A 19490-nucleotide genomic window follows, 5' to 3' on the forward strand; every position below is an offset into this window, starting at 1 on the left:
CCAAACGGGCTCATGCGATGTGGGGCAGGTTCCCCAGAATAGCCCAATTCTATCTCTAGGTTCTAAATGGGGGCGGCATGTGTTCAGCAAGGGGAGAAAGCTGCACCAGGTTGACCCAGAGATAAGGCAGGAGGGAAAAGTTGAGTTAAAAGGCGGGGCATGGTGTTTAATCCCTGCGCACGGGAGACTGACGAGGCTCTGTGAGTTTGAGGCCTTCCTGTCTACATAGAAAGTTCGAGGCCAGCCATAGCTGCGTAGTAAAACCCGAGGACGTGGGCGGGAGGCGTGGGGGCATGGCGAGAGGAGCGGAGGAGTACACAGAGACGCTTGGACAGGACTCTGTGGTCCTCCCCATAGCGATGCAATGACGGCAAACAGTGGACACGTTGAACCCTGTGTTGATCAGTCAGCGGATAGACACACAGAGGCTGGGGGCTTTTTTTCAGACGCCTACGATCTAACCCCATTAAAAGGAGAAAAAACAGACATCTTGCTTGCTATTTGGGATTTGCTAAGAGCATTTCTGGTGAGCCTTCACGTCCCCAACACTCTGCTTCAGCTAGAAAGCGTATTCCTCGACCGAGAGACTGTGTCCGTTTCTCCTAGAGCTCAGAAATTGCGGAGCCGACTGTGGGTCCGCAGTGCTTGTCTCGTGCTGATGTACAAGACCGTTCGTGGAAAAGATGGATTCGGAGCACACCACAGAAACCTGGCAAAGGGCAGTCTTAACTTATTTGGACCAGAATCCTAGGCCAGGCGCAGAAGCATCCTGCCAATGAAACGCAGCCTCTAGGGGGCGCCCAAGACCTTGGTGTCTCACTGGTACAGCCAGAGGCCGTGTCGGGGCCCCGGGGCGAGTGACTCAGCCACTACCTCAAGCGGGGGCGTGGGGGCTCGAGGACAGCGTGGGGTGCGGCGAGCGCGGCCCCCACCAGTCTTGAGGCCCCGCGCGGTTGCTAAGCTCTCCAAGGCCTCTGAGAGATGAGATCCTGGGAACCTCATTGGTTACCATAGTAACTGCGCCCCAGCCTCTCCGGCTTGGCCACGGAGGAAGGCGCAGCCAATAAGAAGCTGTGGGCGGTTTGGGGGGACCCCCCCATGGTGTAGGCGGGGGTCAGGAGGTGCGGGGAGGAGGCGGAGCGTGGGCCACTGAGGCGCGGTGCTTGCAACGGTGCTGGTGCCTCCGCCCAGCTGCGCAGGGACATTTCCGGAGCACCCACGAGCCGGTGCACGGTCTCCTCCCACCTAGAAGAGGCGTCACCAACATGAATGGAGCCCTCCCTCGTATGGCGTTGTGTAGTGTAGGATCTTTTGGGAGGGGTTGGAGCTCAAGCCGCCGGCTCTCGTGATAATTCTCAAATGGTGGATTGGTGAAAAAAAAATCATTCAGGATCCTTCAAAACTGCTTAGATGAGGGATGTGGGGGTAGGGGACACGTCCCAAGGGGCTCTGTCCAGCTTTTTCCCGTCGAGGATCCTAGGTTCCTTCTGGAGACCCGTAAATTCAGGGAGGGTTCTTTGGTACACCCGCCACTCTGTTTCACAGGGGTGCTCACCGTAGCAGCCTCTGCAGTAGCCCAAGAAGTTGGGACTCCAGGAGGGGGCGGGCTGCGAGTGTCACTACTTGGACAGCGTTTGAACGTCGACGGTTAGTGATGTGCGTACTGATAACGTTCCTGAGGAGGGGATAGTGATGTTCAGAAATGCCCAATGAAAGCCCCGCTCCCCGCTCCGAACTTAGCTACCTTCATCTCATTTAGGATTTCCAAAATCGCCCTCTCACCACCTACTGTCACTAGTGTTCCAACCCCCGTCTTCCCCCCCCCCCCCGCTCCCGAAGAGAGGGCGTAGAGGCTGACCTTGAACTCCTGGTCCTCCCGCTTCCAACTCCCTGGTGCTAGCATTACAAGAGTGTGCCATCACACCCGACTTCAGAGTTCCCTTTCTGAAGACAGAACTTTTTCTGAATTGGCGCCTTATTACATAGAAATATGTACTCGGGAGCACACAGCCCAAAACTCTAAGGTTTATGGGACTCCCAGGTCCGATATCTGGGTCCCCAGGTGGGCACATCTGGAAGTGTGAACCTGCAGATCTCCAGCTCAGCTCCGCATCTGTAAGTCTCCAGCCCAGGTGTGCGCCAGAGGTCGCAGCCCGGCCAGACACATCCCGCGCGGCCGCGAGGTGGCGCCATGGCCGCGGCAGCGTCTGCCGGTTCGGGCCGCTCCAGATAAGAGTGTGCGGAAAGCGCGGTGGGGCTGAGACGCGACCAGGACGCGGGGAGGACGGACCGGCAGGACAGACCGACCGGGGGCCCGGCGGGCGGAGGGCAGCGCATTGCAGCCACGTCCCCCCTGGATCCGCCGGCAGCCGGGCCCGGGGCTTCCGACATGCCCCCCAGGTGGGTCCTCGAGTTGGCGACCGGGAGGGGCAGGCATGGGACCCGGGACAGGCTGGTCCTCGCGCGCGGGCCAGCCGGGGAGCATCCTCAGGCGCGGGCGTCCCGGGTCGCCGCAGGCGTTTAGGGCACTAAGTGTCTTCCCTAGAGGACTCGGGACGGCTGGGCCGCTGCTCGTCGACGGGTTCACAGCGGGGTCAGCGGTCCGGGGCCGGCTCTGCCCGCACATGGGCTGGGGAGGAGAGGGGAAGGCAAGGGGAGCCGGCGGGCGGGGCTGCCAGGGGCGCTGCCCTGGCACAGCTCGGCGCCTGGCAGCGGGGCGGGTGGGGCGCAGGCTAGGAGCTGCCACAGCCTCGGGGAGGGAAGCCGGGCTGGGCTGCGGCCGCAGGTAACGGGCCCGCGAGGCCCTGCGGGCCAGGCGGGGAACAGGGGCGGGCGCGCTCGCCCGCGGGCAGGGCGGCTCAAGACTAAACGTGGGTCCCTGGGGCCGCCAGGCTGCTGAAATTGGGGGCCTAGAGGAGAAACTGGGGGCTGGAAGGACTAAGGCCGGCGCGCTCCTCCCGCCCTGTCTGAAGTTGGGAAAGTTTCCCCCAAGTTTGGGGCGGCAGAGTTTCGGGGGAGACGGGGCCGAGGGGAGCTGGGGAAGAGATGTAGAGTCGAGGCCGGGGCTGGGTCGGGAACGCGGGTGGGGCGCAGGCCGGGGTCAGGGCCTCAGCCGGCTGTGCGTCGTGCCCGCCCGGGGCGCTGCCCCCTCCCTCCCCTGGGAGCTGCGTGGCTCCCCCCTCCCCCCCACCTGCTTCCTGCCTCAGCCTCCTGCCCCGATATAACGCCCTCCCCGCGCCAGGGCCCGGCCTTCGCGCTCTGCCCGCCACCGCAGCCACTGTCTCCGCTTCCCGCGCCGCGCCGGGGCGGCCTGCCCAAACGAAGGCCTGACAGCCCCCGGCCAGGGCGGCGCCTCGATGGGCATCGTGCTCCCGTCCTCCTTATCACTTCCCTTAACTGGGGCAACTTCTCTCGAGGCGGGAGTCGCTTTTTGCTCGGCTCCTTTTCTCCCCACTTGGCCAAACTTTTCGGCCCTGAATGACTTTTCCTGAAGCGGACATTTTACTTAAATCGGGTAATTGTCTCCGCAAGGGTCATTTCGCCCGAATAGTTTTCTCCCTGGAAGTTCCCAGCACCCTGCTCGAGTGCCCAGCAGCATCTGGGGCTGGGACAAATAGGCTAACCTGGCCTCCTCTCCATCCACAGCCTTTCTCGTCCTGCTCCTTCGGTCTGGGGCCAGCGGGCCTAGCTTCCTACTCCCGGAGGCCGCTGAGGCTCCTCTGTTAGTGACCAGGCCTTGGTGCTCCAGGCTCCTGCTCAGCTGAGGGGAAGGGGAAGCGGAGGGGAGCAGTGCTGGGCTGGGTGCTAGCGGCCAGGGCCCGGCCCGGCCTAGCTCTTACCCAGCTGGTGTGTGTCTCCCCCGCAGGAGAGTGTGCTGGGCAGACGATGCTGGACACGATGGAGGCGCCTGGCCACTCGAGGCAGCTACTGCTGCAGCTCAACAACCAGCGCACCAAGGGCTTCTTGTGCGACGTGATCATCGTGGTGCAGAACGCCCTCTTCCGCGCGCACAAGAACGTGCTGGCGGCCAGCAGCGCCTACCTCAAGTCCCTGGTGGTGCATGACAACCTGCTAAACCTGGACCATGACATGGTGAGCCCGGCCGTGTTCCGCCTGGTGCTGGACTTCATCTACACCGGCCGCCTGACTGACAGTATTGAGGCCGCAGCTGCAGCAGCAGTGGCCCCGGGGGCCGAGCCGAGCCTGGGCGCCGTGCTGGCCGCCGCCAGCTACCTGCAGATCCCTGACCTCGTGGCTCTGTGCAAGAAGCGCCTCAAACGCCACGGCAAGTACTGCCACCTGCGGGGAGGAGGCAGCGGCGGCGGCGGCTATGCGCCCTGTGGGCGGCCCGGCCGGGGCTTGAGGGCCGCCACGCCCGTCATCCAGGCCTGCTACTCGTCCCCGGCCGGGCCGCCGCCGCCGCCTGCTGCCGAGCCGCCGTCGGGGCCCGAGGCCGCTGTCAACACCCATTGCGCCGAGCTGTATGCCTCAGCCCCGGGCCCAGCAGCCTCACTCTGCGCCCCGGAGCTTTGTGGCCTGGATCTGTCCAAGAAGAGCCCGCCAGACTCCTCAGTCCCCGAGCGACCGCTGAGTGAGCGAGAACTGCCTCAGCGGCCGGACAGCGCTCCCGGTACGGCGTCCGCAGTCTACAAGGAGCCACCGCTCGCCTTGCCGCTGCTGCCGCCTTTGCCCTTCCAGAAGCTGGAAGAGGCCGTACCGACTCCAGACCCGTTTCGAGGAAGCGGCGGCAGTCCGGGACCCGAGCCCCCCGTCCGCCCCGACGGCCCCAGCCTCCTCTACCGCTGGATGAAGCACGAGCCAGTCCTGAGTAACTATGGCGATGATCTGGTCCGAGATCGCCGCTCCCCAGACGAGCGCCTCGAGGAACGCGGTGGGGACCCGGCAGCCTCACCCGGGGGTCCCCCGCTCGGTCTGGTGGCCCCGCCACGCTACCCAGGCACAGGCGCTGACGGAGACGACTACAAGAGCAGCAGTGAAGAGACTGGTAGCAGCGAGGACCCCAGCCCACCCAGCGGCCACCTGGATGGCTACCCGTGCCCGCACTTGGCCTATGGCGAGCCTGAGAGCTTTGGTGACAACCTGTACGTGTGCATCCCCTGTGGCAAAGGCTTCCCCAGCTCGGAGCAGCTGAATGCACACGTGGAGGCTCACGTGGAGGAAGAGGAGGCGCTGTATGGCAGGGCAGAGGCTGCTGAGGGGGCTGCTGGGGCCGCCGGCCTCGGGCCCCCCTTTGGTGGTGGTGGGGACAAGATCACTGGGCCCCCGGGCGGCCTGGGAGAGCTGCTGCGGCCGTACCGCTGCGCGTCCTGCGACAAGAGCTACAAGGACCCTGCCACGCTGAGGCAGCACGAGAAGACGCACTGGCTGACACGGCCTTATCCGTGTACCATCTGCGGGAAGAAGTTTACGCAGCGCGGAACCATGACACGCCATATGCGTAGTCACTTAGGCCTGAAGCCCTTTGCGTGCGACGCGTGCGGCATGCGCTTCACCCGTCAGTACCGCCTCACGGAGCACATGCGCATCCACTCGGGAGAGAAGCCCTACGAGTGCCAGGTGTGTGGTGGCAAGTTTGCTCAACAGCGCAACCTCATCAGCCACATGAAGATGCACGCCGTAGGTGGCGCGGCCGGAGCAGCCGGGGCGCTGGCTGGCCTCGGGGGACTACCTGGCGTCCCCGGCCCCGACGGCAAGGGCAAGCTCGATTTCCCTGAGGGTGTCTTTGCTGTGGCCCGCCTCACAGCTGAACAGCTGAGCCTGAAGCAACAGGACAAGGCAGCTGCGGCGGAGCTGCTGGCGCAGACCACGCACTTCCTGCACGACCCCAAGGTGGCGCTCGAGAGCCTCTACCCGCTGGCCAAATTCACTGCCGAGCTGGGACTCAGCCCGGATAAGGCGGCAGAGGTGCTGAGCCAGGGCGCGCACCTGGCCGCGGGACCGGACGGCCGGACCATCGACCGTTTCTCTCCCACTTAAAGCGCCCCTCGCAGGTGCGCCTGGCGCTACCCGGCGGTCCGGGGATAACTGGTAGCAGCGGCAGCGCCGCAGTGGTGGCCCCACCTTTCTACGCCTCACCTGGCCTCACTGCTTTGTGCCTTAACCCGGGGAAGTCGGTGGGGGGAAAACCCCGGGACGGGGGTGGGATAGGGGAAGGGAGATTTATATTTTTGATATCAGCTTTGACCAAAGGAGAACCCCGCCTCTCCCTGTGGTTCGTTGGCCCCCTCCCCCCGGTTCCGTGCTGCTCTTGGGGGAAGGGGGGGCCACTATTCGGACGCTCCCAGCCCTACCTCCGGCCCTTGCGACCACACCCATTCTCACTGTGAATCTCCCCGCTGGGGTAGGAGCATTGGGCACAGTTGGGGAGAGGGGAGGGGACTGAGCCGCCGGAGGGCCTCCCCGCTCCCCGGCTCCTGCCCAGCCCGGGACTGATAATGTGAAGTTCCTCATTTTGCACAAGTGGCACTAGCCCCAGGGCCAATCCTTCCCTTCCTGACCCACCAGGGTGGGCAGGTCTTGAGCCAGGGATGACAGCCCTGGCCCACCTGTCTGTTTCCGAGGTCCCCCTCCTCTTCCTGGGGCCCCATCGTATTTATTGCATGCGCCCCGGGTGGCCCCTATCCTGAGCCCAGCTTTAGCTGGGTTGGAGCGAGGTCTCCTTGGTTCCCGTTCTGTCCCTTTGTATATTCCCTTCTCTGTACACAGGCTCTCCCAGAGCCGCTTCCATTTTCTATACTCAACCAAACAGCAATAAAGCAGTAACCAAGGTCCCTAATCCTGTGCCTCTCTTCTGCCCCTGCACCAGGGTGGGTGGCAGGGCCCCAACACAGGTGTACAGGCTTGAGTCTGCCTCCCCTCCTCAGTCCCAAAAATAGACCAACAGGAGGTCAATATGTTTCACAACTAAAAATTTATTAAGGAAACAAAACCAGGGTTTCAAATGGGACAGAAAGAAGAAAGGTGTTCTCCCACTTCCCCCACCCTCAGCCAATGGCCTTCACAGCCGAGGAGAGGACCTCAAAGGGCCTGGGCCTTACAACTCAACAGACACGGTCTTCTGAGCCCTGGGCATTTGTACCCCAAAATCACTGTCCTAGGCTCTCCTGCATAGCTCTCTTCTGGTAGGACCCCGAGCCTGAAGAGGGCAGAGCACCCCTGGTGATGCACACTGCTCCTCGGAGAAGTGGGTACAGTCAGGCTGTGGGCTGTGTGATCTACTGAGATTTACTCCTCTCCAACAAAGACTGCCTTCTCCTCTGCCCTGTGCAAGACCGGAGGAATTCATTCCTGGTAGGGCACCTCCAAGTGAGGTTGTGAACAGAGGGGCACCAAGGAAAAACAAAGCAAAACCCCCAGAAGCTAAAGGAGCCCCGTGTCCCCTCTTCTGGGTAGAGAATAGGAGGATAGAGAAAGGAACTGGCCAAACACCCCAGGTTCTGGGCCCACCTCCACCAGCGGGGAAGCTTCTTAGAGGTGTAAGGAGGATTGGGAAGTAAAGGACAGTTGGGAAAGCTGTATTTGGTTCCAGTCACAGGTGTGTGTGGGGATTCGGAGCTAGAAGCCCCACAAGGAACTGAGGTGAGGAAGTTGAGGGCCCTTGGGGTGATGAAAGAGCCAACTAGAAAGGGAAGGCAAACAAAGAAGGAACAGGAAGAGTCTGAGGAAATTTCCCCAAGAGGGTGCTAGTGAGAAAGGAGGGCCAAATATTAGAAGCATATGCAGGTGGGAGGCCACTCAGGAAGCGCGGGCCCAAGACTAGATGTCCCTTCCCTCTAGACCCATGACTGCCCAAAGAGAAAACAAGGACAAAGTGCAAGGACAAAGACTGATGTGGACAGGAAGAGAAACGTGTGTGTGTGCGCGCGCGCGCGCGTACGTGCATGAGTGCGTGTAGAGTGAAGGGCTAGGGCTGCTGTTATGGACAGAACCCAGTATGGGTCCATAGGGGGCCTAAGCCTCAGGGAGACAGAGACCCCCCCAGGTACACTCTTCCTAACAGCCAAAGCCTCTCAGACATTCAGGACAGAGGTTCTGCAGACTGAGGGCTCTATCACTTCACTTGAAACTCTGGAACCTCTGCCCCATTGCCACTACAGAGTGGCTGGGTCCCTGGGTTGAGTAGGCCTCCTTCCAGCCCTGAAACCAGACGGGAAGGAGAAAGGCTGAGAGCTTGGTGGCCTATCTGGCTTGTCCACCTGTTGTCACTGTAGCCAGTCACCTCCCTGCTAAACTTGGCAGCCCAGGAGGGTCCCAGCAGCTTCCGCCTGACCCTTGGGAGGGGCTCTGTGAGGAGCGGCTCCCCCACAGCACGGCCACGGCGTGAGGTTGGAAGAGGATGGTTTATTGTCTGGGTGGACTGGTGGCTCAGGCACGTGGACATCTTCCGTGCTACACTGGACGCCTGGTGGCCTCTCAGGAATGGTTCCATGGGGGTGGGCCCCAGTGTGGCCCCCTCAGCCCACCTGTGCCCACGTAAGGAAGGCTGGGATGTCCCTCACAGGCACATTCCTTGTCAGTGCCTTCACCCGCAGGTTCCGGTCATCGGTCAGCAGCACCACTTCCCGTAGCAGGCGGATCGGTTCCTCTGTTGGCACAGAAAGCAGATGGGCTCTGCTGAGGATAAAGTGTCAAATGCCATTTCTTGTCCTGAGGGGAATGTGGTCCTGCAGGGGCAAGCCCTTTCCTTTTTCCAGAATCAGAGTATCGCTGCTGCTTAAAGGGTCAAGCTAGGCAAGAGTTGTGCTGCTGCTGTGAACGCCCACCTCCCACACAGGACTCTTGTGCCTGGTCACCGAGATCCACAGACCTGTCCTCCAGGATTCTGAACTATTAGGAAACAGCCCCTTGCCATCGATTCCTAACTGTACTGTTGGCCCCAGCCTCCCATTACCACTCCTTACAACACATTCTCTGTTTTATGTACCCAAAGGCTAAAAATCCAAAGATGAATAGTTAAGTGGGAAGAGCTTACAAATGTGGGGAAAGGGGTTAGCTCCAGGGACCTCTCAGGAGAGGTTGTGTTAAAAGGGCTTTGTGGCTATGGCTAAAGAATCTATTAAATCAGTTATCTATGTACATCTAATAGTACAGAAGGTTCAAAAGAAAAGTAGAGGCAGGACTGTCCTCCCAGATGCCTTGTAACCCAGGTAGCTCTGTGCCTTGTAGTATCCTTATGTACTTCTGTAAATACACACATTAGCATATGTATAGAGCCCCCCCACCTGTAACACTTATTAGCCACACCGTCTTGATGCATTTTACATAACTTAGAAATCAATCTGTACCAGTACAGATAGCCTTTGTCTTTAGTAAGTTTTTATAGCAGTTTTTCCCTACTTCTGACTAACGTACAGGAGAGAACTTAAACATCAATCGCTTAAGTGATACTCCAAGCCCTGGGCATGGCTGCTTGGGTGGCAGGTTTACCCCTACGTCCTGGCCTGGCATTTCCTAGTAGAGGTCTGGCAGAGAGCAAAGGCACAGGAAATGTCCTGTGGTGTTTGGGGACTGCTAGGGCTGGCGGGCTGGGGGATTGCAAACATCATGTCTGACCTGAGTAGTTCTGGGCTTGCCAGCTCCAGGCAGGGAGGCTGAGAATTGGCTTTTAGCCTAGGGAGGAATTTGGGGATGAAGAGGGAGAGGCTCATGGGGCTGATGGTGGTAAGGAAAGAGAGGAGGGAGAGGGCTGTGTACAGAAGGTGAAGAAGGTGGTCATGAATAAGGGAGTTCTAAGACCCTTCTGTTGCCTGGGCCTGGAATGTGTGTATGTGGTAGGATAGTGGTGTGGGGTGCTACATGGGGTTCCCAGCTGTTGTCTGGATCTGTCTGCAACTCTACTATTCCTGCCCTGGGCCTCAGACCAGAAGAGTCCTAGGCCTTAGGTCAGCCAGCAAAGGCCCAGCATTGCTGGCAGGGGTCTGTAGGGGTTTCTGTGGATACTTTGAGACATTTTTAACAATAAACATCCTCTGTTTTGACACTGGTAACTTCACTTTGTTAGAAACCAGAGACTGTCATCTTGTCAGGCCCCATCCGCCATAATCCACATGATTTTAAAATTCAACATCGTTTACACATAAACATTTGGTGACGGTTTCTCTGTGAATCTGACAAGTTAATCTGCTAAGAATTCACACTGACAAATGGGGTTTGATTACACCAGCCGTTGCTGATGTAATTTTGATAGAGGCGGTCCCCAGGATGGCAGTGGGTTTCTGTAGGCAGTTTGGGGGTGATGGGGGGGTGGGTGTCAGGATTAGTAGAGCCTGAGTCCAAACGCATCTGGGCTAAGAACAAAACAGTTTGGTAGCTGAGGATTACTGGAGCCATACTTTTCCACAGGATCTTTGCAATCCCGCGCCCCTCTAAGAAACTGCCCTGGGGTAAGTCACAAACTCTTCTGGCTCAGCCAGGATTCTAATTTGTCAGTTGTACATTCCAGGTCTGGCCCTCAGGGAGAGTACATGTGGTAGCCCCTCTATGGAACAGCAGTGGTGGATTACTGACTAGCTCCTGGTGCAGAAACACTGGCATGAGGGAGGGCTGTGCTAATGTGCAGGAAGGAGCAATCAGAGGACAACTCCTGGGTTAGCCAGCAAGTCAGAACTGAGGGCATGGACTTCTATTGGAGCTAGAGGAGCAAGAGAGTCAGAAAGAAAATCATGAGGCTACACAGGTATGAGCAGAGACCCATTAATGAGATTTATTAGCTCAGCACACAATACTGAGCTAGGAGAGGTTAGAATTCCCTTCCACAAGAAGAAATGTTGTAATCTTGGGAATTAGTAGCAAAGTCTTCTGTGTGTCATTGGTCCCATGGGGCTGGGCAGGACATTCAAGGCTGAGATGGTCAGACACTTGAGAGTTCTACGGTGGCCCAGAGGTGGGATTTTGTTCACCAAAACATTTTAAAACTCAGCTATGGGCTCAGTCTTTAAGTTTGTCCCTACTTCCAGCTCCAGTTAGCATATAAAATACTACAGCTCACTGCAATAGAGGTCCAGAAGAAAGGCCTATTCCTGGCTGGGGAGGACCTCCATTGCAGGCCTGATATAGGTTAACATTCAAGGGATACTCTGAAATGGCTAGAGAGGTGAGCATGGCCAAGAAAAAGTATGCCCACTAGAGGCTCTACTTCTCAGGGCAGCAGAGAGCTGGGTTCAGGAGAACATGGCCAGAACAAGCTATACTGAATCATAAGACATTCTTGCTGTCAGAAGGAACTCACTGAGGACCCAAGAAAGGAAATGGATGCAGACTGAGTGGGAATGTTCGCTGCCTAGAGCAGGACTAGCGAGGATCATCCCTAGTTGGCCCCAGATCGCCTGACATTGTTTGGGGACAAGGAATCTATGATAGGAGGTCTAACCTCTGGGAAGATGGACAAGATGGGCCTCAGGCTTGTATAGGCCCTGTATGGGCTTTGTAGGCCAAAGTCAGTAGAGGGACTCTTCTTATGAACTATGGATGGGTAGGATAAAGTAGGACAGAGGGATGGATGGTCCAAGGAGAGGCCAGACTGTACCTTTGCTAGTGGGCATGTAATCCTTAGCCTTGTCTTTGCAGTAGTGCAGGCAGCAGGAGAGGATCAAGTCATCGTTGTTACCCTGGAAGAAAACAGTGTGAAAATCACCACTGGGCAGGAGGGGGCGCCATGCAGAGGCAGAGGTACTTCCAGGGTTGTCCTAGAGGCTCATTCAGGAATGCTCTGGCTCTGCTTGGCTGAGTTTAACTGTCCTCAGTGATACAGGGAACAAGGTACTCTTCCCCTCCTGGGCCTTACCTATCCCTCGGCTGCCCAGGCTCAAAAAGCCTTCTTTCACTCCCTCCTTTCAGGAACATTTTTCCCCCACCCCCGAGACAGGGTTTCTCCGTAGCTTTGGAGCCTGTCCTGGAACTCGCTCTTATAGACCAGGCTGATCTCGAACTCACAGAGATCCGCCTGCCTCTGCCTCCCAAGTGCTGGGATTAAAGGTGTGCACCACCACCGCCGGGCCAGGAACACTTTTTATAGTGGACCATGGGCTTTCCCTGGCGGGGGGTGGTGGTGGTGGTGGTGGTGGTGGTGTCTCACCAGTTGTCCAGTGATGTCCTCACTGCGGAAGGCGATGGATTCAAGTTCATTGCCACGGCTAGTCAAGGCCCGCAGGCAAGAGTCCCGACTCTCAAATCTCCGTTCAAGGAACTCGATGGATTTTCGGGCCTTTTCTTGTACCACACGGGCATAGCCCCCAGCCCGGTGGTCTGTCTCCTGCCCTTTGGCAAGGCCATCGAGCTCATTGATCACTGATAAAACAGAGTTTACAATCAGCAATTATGCTTGCCTTCGCCTGTGGTCTCTGCCCACTTTCTCTGCCAGGCGCCTTCACAGATAATAAGAGGCCCCCTCTCCACAGGAGTTTTCCAATGAAACTATAGTAGGATAAGCCCTTGTGGGGATAAGAAAGGGCCCAAGACTTTTATTGAGCCTCAGCTCCTATCTGCTTCTTCCTCTGAGCCCCATCTTCCTCCCAGAAGGAACTTAGAAGATTTTCTGGAGTTGGCATTCCAGAGTTATAGGATTAAATTAAAAGGGTACCTTAAGAACATATTAGCAAAATGGTAAGTGAGGTGCCCCTCCTCAGCTACTTGGGTCTGAACCACAGCCATCTAAAAGGGGGCGGGGTCCTATCGTCAGTAGGAGCAGAGTACAGGGATGCCACCAAGGAAGAAGGACAGCCAGACTTACTTGCAAGGGCCCTGGTATTTCACAAAACCATAACCTTGGCACATTACCTCCTTGATACTACACGTGTGTGTGTGTGTGTGTGTGTGTGTGTGTGTGTGTGTGCTCGCGCGTGCGCATGTATGCGCGTGCCTGTCTGCTTGTCTATGTGTCTGGGACATGGCTTCATTTTCTGGTGAAGATTCTTTCCAAAATTCCAGCCAAAAGCCTGAGGTCAAGTGGGAAATATGCGCTCCTTGGGGGCTTGGGGAGAGTTTGGGGTCTGAGGCCTCTCCTTAGTATAATGATTCATAGCTTGGGGAGTCGGCATGAGCATGCTGTTCCATGGTGAGCCTGGCACTCATTGTCTGGGTATTCAGAAACATTTTCTGGAAAGGGCCCATATGGGAACACACACATACACACACACTTTTAGCATCATGAAGCTGCAAGGTCCACACAATGTGTGGCAATGGTGGATGGGTGTTATGGTACAGCAAACAGAACATCAAACAGGAAAAACTGGTATTCTATCCCAAAATCTGCTTTCCTGCTTCCAAACTAAACAGGCTTCAAAGGGGACGCTTGTTTGTGCTTCTGCACCAGGCGGGACTTCTCAATGCTGGGGTCAGACCTAAAGAGCACAGAGCAGGTTAAAGAGCACAAGACACAAGCAGGGAAGGCTGTAAGCTTAACCCTTTGTTGCTCTGGTCCTAAGGCAGGAGTCCACCAAGGAAAGGATGAGTGAACAGGAGCTCCCCTTACAGCTCTGAACACAGGGATCTGCCCAGATGACACGGGGTCAAAGCGCCTGGCCTGGGTGGCTTCAATACAGCTGTCAGTTGCTAGTACCCTTAGGGTCATTGACTTTGCTCTGAATGTATCCTCTAGGTTTTCTTATGTTTGCCCCTTTCCTACCAAATCTGGATTTCTCTATCAAAGTTAAGTTCTTTAGGGCAAAGGGTCACAGCTCTGACTTTCAGGAACAAGCACATAGTAGGGGCACAGGTAGTGTCAGTGACTGCTAGCCTAGGAAGTTATAGGTGGTACCTTCTCAGTTTGGGGAGGCAACCTTGAGATGACAGTGAACTTTCTCGGTTATACCAGTTACTGACCATCTAGCAAAAGTGACCAATCTACTTTCTTTTCCCTAACAAAAAACCTCCTGGGAGGAAAGTACTGTGATAAAGCCTGTAAGCCAGTCTACCTAGTACCCAGAAAGGCAAACAGAAAGCTCAGGGCAATGTGTAGTGCTGTTGCTCTGCCTTATGACAGTAGCTGCTCTTCTTCTGAAGTACAGCAAACCTTCTCCTAGGGCTAAGGGCCTGGGTTTAAGAGGTTCTGTCCAGGCCACATGGGGAGGGGAAGGAAGACAGGGAGGGAGGATGGCTTCAGTGCCAACATTCTCAGGTGGTGCTAACGTGTTTCCCACAACCCCCCAGGGTTCTACAGGCTCTGCAGGGGCGGATGTTTCCTGCCCTTTGTTTCCACCCCCATCTGGCACTAAGACACTTGGGACTGGGAGGGAAGGCCCAATGGAACATCTTGGCATAGATGTCAGAGGTGGCCTATCAGGCAGACTGCCAGTCTGGTGCCTTTTCCAGAGAATAGGACTCTCGAACTTGCTTCAGATGGCTGCTGAAAGAGAGGCATTAAAAATCCCGGGCTTTGCAATCATCTTACACAATCTTTGTCCCCCCCAGTACAGCCACCAGCTATAGTAGCGACATCAGCTATATTTGACAAGTATCCAGAGACCGAAGCATAATCCAAGGCTCCAATGAAGCTCCAAGAACTAAAGGCACCCAATAGTCTCCAATGAGCACTCCAACTAGGAAAAGCAGGCATGCTGGACCCTGAGATGCTTAGCCTCCACCAGTACCAATGGCCCAAGTGGTAGGAATTGAAAGGCGTGAGGAACTCTGGAGGGTTCCTGTCAGGCTGGCCTTAGGGTGACATTGGCCAGAAGAATGTTACCTCGAACCAACAGAATGATCATGAAAAGCTACAAGACAATCAGACCAAAGGCATCTAACCACTTCAAAATCCTCCCAGCCTCCCTGCCAGACCACCCAGCAGCACTGCCGTTATCTGCCAGGGCTGAGTGTTTACCAATAACGGGAACCAGCTTTGCTGTTTTACTGCAAGCTTTATAAGGAAAAAACAAGGGCTGGGCTCATGTAGCCGCTGGTTGCTGGGACACGGGAGTCCATTTGCTCAAGCAGTTTAAGCCATGGATCAGCCATAATAATTTGAACTACTCTGATTATTAAACAATTTTTCTTGCCCCATGCATTCCCTGCAAATCCTGTCTTACACATGCACAGCCAGGTCACCCTGCCTGGCTCCAGAGGGGTGTAGAGGGGGCTGCTATGCACGTGCAGGGTCTCTCTGTCCTCCCGCCCAGCTCACCAATGAGGGGCACCACCAGGATGTACTTCCTGCTCTCCAGCAGTCGAGCCAGACTGGCCAGGTGGTCAATGAAGCCGTTGGTATCTGGTACGAGGAACAAGGGTCTGATCTCCAGCTCCATCTGCCTCATCTGACTCTGATCTTCCAAAACAGCCTACAGGGACACAGAATGTGAGGGAGCAAGAGAGTGAGCAGGCGGGTGAGCCAGGGCCCTGACTCAACAGTGTGTAAGCATCCTGCCCCCACACATCTCTTCCCCCTCCAGAGGCACAGCCACCCCCCTTCAGGCCTGAGGGACAGACTCATGAGCTGAGCAAAGTAATGCAGTCAAATCAACACAGACCAAATGGCCCAGGGATGAGGTACCATAAACCTTGGCTATCACTGAAAAAGAAGCCTGATGATATCAAAAAATAATTTCTGAAAGGATCTTAAGACTAGAAATCAAGAACATAAGAAGGGAGTGAATAACTCAGCTAGGAAAGGGGCTCTACATATTTATTATACAGGCACCATGCACAAAGGTACTTCTCAATCTAACACTTAGGAATATCCATATCAGAATTCATCTTTCTTTCTCCCCCTCCATCCCATTTTAAAATGAGATAGGGGATAATGTGGTGGTGTACATCTTTAATCCCAGCACTCAGAAGGCAGAGATAGGTGGATCTCTTTGAGTTTGAGGCTAGCCTTATCTACAAAATAAGTTCCAGGACAGCCAGGGCTACACAGAGAAACCCTGTCTTGGGAAAAAAACAAACAAAAAGTAGATACACATTGCCCAGTGTGGTGGCACACACCTTTAATCCCAACACTCAGAAAGCAGGAACAGACAAATATTTGAGAGTTTCAGACCAGCTACAGCTACAGAGTAAGACCCTGTCCTTGAAAAAGATATATGGGTTGATGAGATCCAATTCCAAAAAATTACACCCGAATACATATTGTATCAGTGCTCACGCACAAACAGACGCATGCACACAAAGTATAAAAATTTTTAAAAAGTAGCTATTAGCAGAATGCTATTTATCATTTCCTGCAGCAGGGGTATAAAGATGAAGTTATGACCCAAAGAGCAACAATCAGATCACAACGGCTACCACCTTTCCTTGCCTTGCACAGTATTTCCTAAATGTGGGTCTTTTTTGCTCTCTACCTTTTCTCTTTTCTTTTCTTTTTTGAGATAAGGTCTCTCTCTATGTAGATCTGGCTGTCCTAGAACTTGATATATAGGCCTTGAACAGAGATTTGCCTGCCTCTGCCTTGCCTTCTGCTAGGATTAAAGGCACACTACCCCCAGCATTTTTTGCTCAACTTTTACCCCTTTGTCAGACTCCTGTTCTAGTAATACCATTACTGACTTCATTTTTCCTTTAAATTGACTTAAACCAGGACTTTTTGTTATATCCTAGTGCAAACTGAAATGCCATAAAAACAAACAAACAACAAAACAATCTGAAGTGTCCTACCCCATACGACTCAACAATCCTCTCCATCACTAGTAGGTCTGTGTACCAACCACCCTCACCTTTAGAAGCCCACAACCCAGGGACTGTCTGTGCTACAGCCTTTCACATCTCTGTGAACATCTGCAAAGCCCAGTGTCCTCTAGTCTGACAGTCTCATATGAGTGGCAGTGGCTTGCTGGGATAAGTTTAGGGTATATCTGTCACTACAGAATATATTCATTATTGTGCTATTTCCTCTGGGGACCATGGTCAGGAAGCAAACTGATCAGCTGGATCTATCTGCTCTGGCAGATTCTGTGTAGGGAGCTAGCCAGTACTAGTTGGAATCCAGAAAAACAAGCTGGCAAGTCCCAGTTCCCTCACTCCCTCTTATGGTCTTCTGAAACATAGCAATTGCAAGGACACAGACCCAGAAACAGAGCAGAGGAAGTATATGTGCGTGCCAACTGAGATGGGGCCCACGGTGCTGAGCCTGGCCACCAACAGTCAGCAAAAAGGCTGCCTAGGCTTCACTAACAGCGACAGTAAAACTGAAAGGGCATGCCTTCAAATGATGGGGGTGGCTTTTCGGTGACCTACCAGGGACCTTTCCCTATGAGTAAGTTGTTGCTGCCACTGCCACCACAGTTGGCGAAGACACAGGCCACGGGACTATGGCAGCATGAGAAATGTGGCTGAGAGACCCAGTCTGCTGAAACCCTCCAATTGATCTCACCTCACAAGGGGAAAGTGTCAGCCACCTTGTCAGGAGTTTTGGGTCACTGTAGTGACCCAAACACCTCCCCAGAGAGTTGCCATCAGGACAGTAACACAGTTTACTAATCTTGGCTTGGGCATTTAGAAGAACAGAAAATGGTTCTGCTTAGGTTGAGTAAATACTCTATTGTCCTTTTTCATACCGAGGAACAGCCTTTTCCCAGGCTTCGGTTCTCCATGTCACTCTACCAGAATGCTTTTCCTGGAGCTCTGTCTTTTTGGGAGAGAGGACATAACAGGCTTTGCCACATGGCTCATGAATGATAGCACACTAGCACCTGTAGTGATAGAGGTCTTAGTCTTAAGGAAGTGCCACCACATCTCTGTTTTCCTTTTTGAGAAGTAATATGCAGCCTTGGTTAGACTTCCATTAAGGAAGTCGCTGACTGTCACTTTTCACCCTGAATGAACAATGGATTCCTAAGACCTTGACCATCTCACCTGTATGCTGGTGGTAAGCAGGAAGGCCAATAGCCAGGCAGCCAAGGCAGGCTGGGTGGAGGGGCAAAGTGAATCTACCTGGTGTTTGATTACAGGACAAATGTAAAACCTAGAATAAGGCTCAGGGAGCATTAGCTTCCTTGAGTATCTGGAGTTCTGGTCCATGGTTAGAAAGGTGAACTGCCATAGTCTCTCAGAGAGGTAGCAGATGATTTCCTGGGAATGGGTCAGGGCCAAGCTGCGTGTGGTGGTCAAAGCTGAGCTGCCCTCATCCGGTCCCAGGGACGCCTGCAGACAACTTCCCCTAACCTGGCTCTGCCCAGTGAGTCACCACACAACTGCTTCCTGTTCCCCACATGCCCTCATGCAGTCTCAGGAGATTAGACAAGGTTGTTGTCTCTTCTCCTAGGGTACCAGTGGGCTTGGTGGGTGAGGGGAGTCATACCTGGGTCACAAGATTAGTTGAGCACCAATAAAAAGAATGGCAGACTCAGAAGGTTTAGGAGTCAGGCTCTATGCAATGGGTGTCTGTGTTTCCGGTCCTTTCTGAGTGGCGCTGTATGTGTTTAGCATTTGCCCTCCCAACTTTTCCAGATTTTACCCGTCAGATTCCTGGCAGCTGTGCACGGCGCCTGTGCCGGCCGTCACGTCCCATTCTGATCTCTGGGTCGCACGGTGAGAGAAGGACACAGGATGCGCAGGGAGTGAAAAAGTGATGTCGATGGGGAGAGTGCCAAGTCCCCACTCACAGCCATGGGACGCTCAGGGAGAAGGGGGAAGCACGCTGCTGTGGAGTTCAGAGGCCGGTAGTGAGATTTATTTTTGTTTGTATGAGTAAAAAGCTGCAGAAGCCTCTGGTGGGAGAGAGGGGGGTGCAACTGGAATGCTGAGATTCAGACAGATCAGCCTGGCCTGGAGTCAAATGTGCTGACCTGGAAGGAGAGTTCCACAGGAGCTCTCTAACTTTAGCTCAGCTTGGGCCACACTGGTTCTTAGACAGTGCACTGGGAACCTGAGGAAAGTGTAGGCACTCCAAAGTGGGTGTGGTAGCAGACAGGAGACCAGGAGTTCAAGATCATCCTTGGCAGGAGACCTTGCCAAAAACAAAAACAAGCAAACACATAAACAAGCCAAAAAAGACTTTTAAAAAATAAAAAAAATAGTCCAAACCAGATTTATGGCAAGAAGGACCATGTTGGCATGAAGTGTGCAAGAGAAAAGTAACTTCAGTTTGGGAAAAGTGCTAAGAATTCAGCCATCTCTGAGGGATAGGAGCTTCCTGGAGCAAACTGACAAGACAGCTGAGACAGACACGATATGCAACAGCTAAAGAAGCTGATGGGCTACATCTCTAGGAAGGTTCTTGTACAAGTTAAGTTTCCTCTACACAGTGAGCATTGTTTTATAATGCTAACCCACTGACAATTGAGACACAAAATTACAACAAACATCTGGGCAGTGGTAACCTATGCCATTAATCCCCAGTGCTCAGGAGGCAGAAGCAGGTGGATATCTGAGTTCGAGGCCAGATTGATCTACAAAGTTCTAGGACAGCCAGGGCTGGTAAAACAGAGAAACCTGTCTCTCTTCCTTCCCCTCCCTTCCCTCCCTCTCTTCTCTCCCTCCCTCCCTCCCCCCCCCCACAATACAATTGGTTGTCATAGAAGGTACATAACAGATCAAGAAGC

At 54.6% G+C, this 19490-nt stretch overlaps 3 protein-coding genes across 6 annotated transcripts in view; 1 reads left to right on the plus strand and 2 right to left on the minus strand.

Moving 5' to 3' along the window:
* Window positions 1-881: 881 nt before the first annotated feature.
* Window positions 882-2391, minus strand: LOC142860437 (uncharacterized). Its single transcript, XM_075991695.1, has 3 exons — window positions 2087-2391; window positions 1556-1675; window positions 882-1245 (listed from the first exon to the last, which is right to left on the minus strand). The coding sequence occupies exons 1-3, from the start codon at window positions 2389-2391 to the stop codon at window positions 999-1001; spliced, it is 672 nt and encodes a 223-aa protein (XP_075847810.1). The 3' UTR covers window positions 882-998.
* Window positions 2270-6796, plus strand: Hic1 (HIC ZBTB transcriptional repressor 1). 2 transcript variants are annotated; one of them, XM_075991677.1, is made up of 2 exons: window positions 2270-2400; window positions 3866-6796. In XM_075991677.1, the coding sequence occupies exon 2, from the start codon at window positions 3886-3888 to the stop codon at window positions 5995-5997; it is 2112 nt and encodes a 703-aa protein (XP_075847792.1). In that variant the 5' UTR covers window positions 2270-2400; window positions 3866-3885; the 3' UTR covers window positions 5998-6796. The 2 variants fall into 2 exon arrangements, with proteins under 2 accessions (XP_075847792.1, XP_075847791.1); XM_075991676.1 differs by lacking the exon at window positions 2270-2400 and adding an exon at window positions 3355-3514.
* Window positions 6797-6912: 116 nt separating this feature from the next.
* Window positions 6913-19490, minus strand: part of Smg6 (SMG6 nonsense mediated mRNA decay factor) — a 241036-nt gene continuing 228458 nt past the window's right edge. For all 3 annotated transcript variants that reach the window (XM_075991665.1, XM_075991667.1, XM_075991666.1), the window contains exons 16-19: window positions 15137-15290; window positions 12095-12306; window positions 11546-11627; window positions 6913-8605 (exon numbers count right to left, since the gene is read on the minus strand). In XM_075991665.1, the coding sequence (XP_075847780.1) occupies window positions 8475-8605; window positions 11546-11627; window positions 12095-12306; window positions 15137-15290 (579 nt within the window). In that variant the 3' untranslated portion in view covers window positions 6913-8474. The remainder of the gene's footprint in view (window positions 8606-11545; window positions 11628-12094; window positions 12307-15136; window positions 15291-19490) is intronic.

The sequence above is a fragment of the Microtus pennsylvanicus genome, chromosome 11, assembly GCF_037038515.1.
Source record: "Microtus pennsylvanicus isolate mMicPen1 chromosome 11, mMicPen1.hap1, whole genome shotgun sequence".
Lineage (NCBI taxonomy): Eukaryota > Metazoa > Chordata > Mammalia > Rodentia > Cricetidae > Microtus > Microtus pennsylvanicus.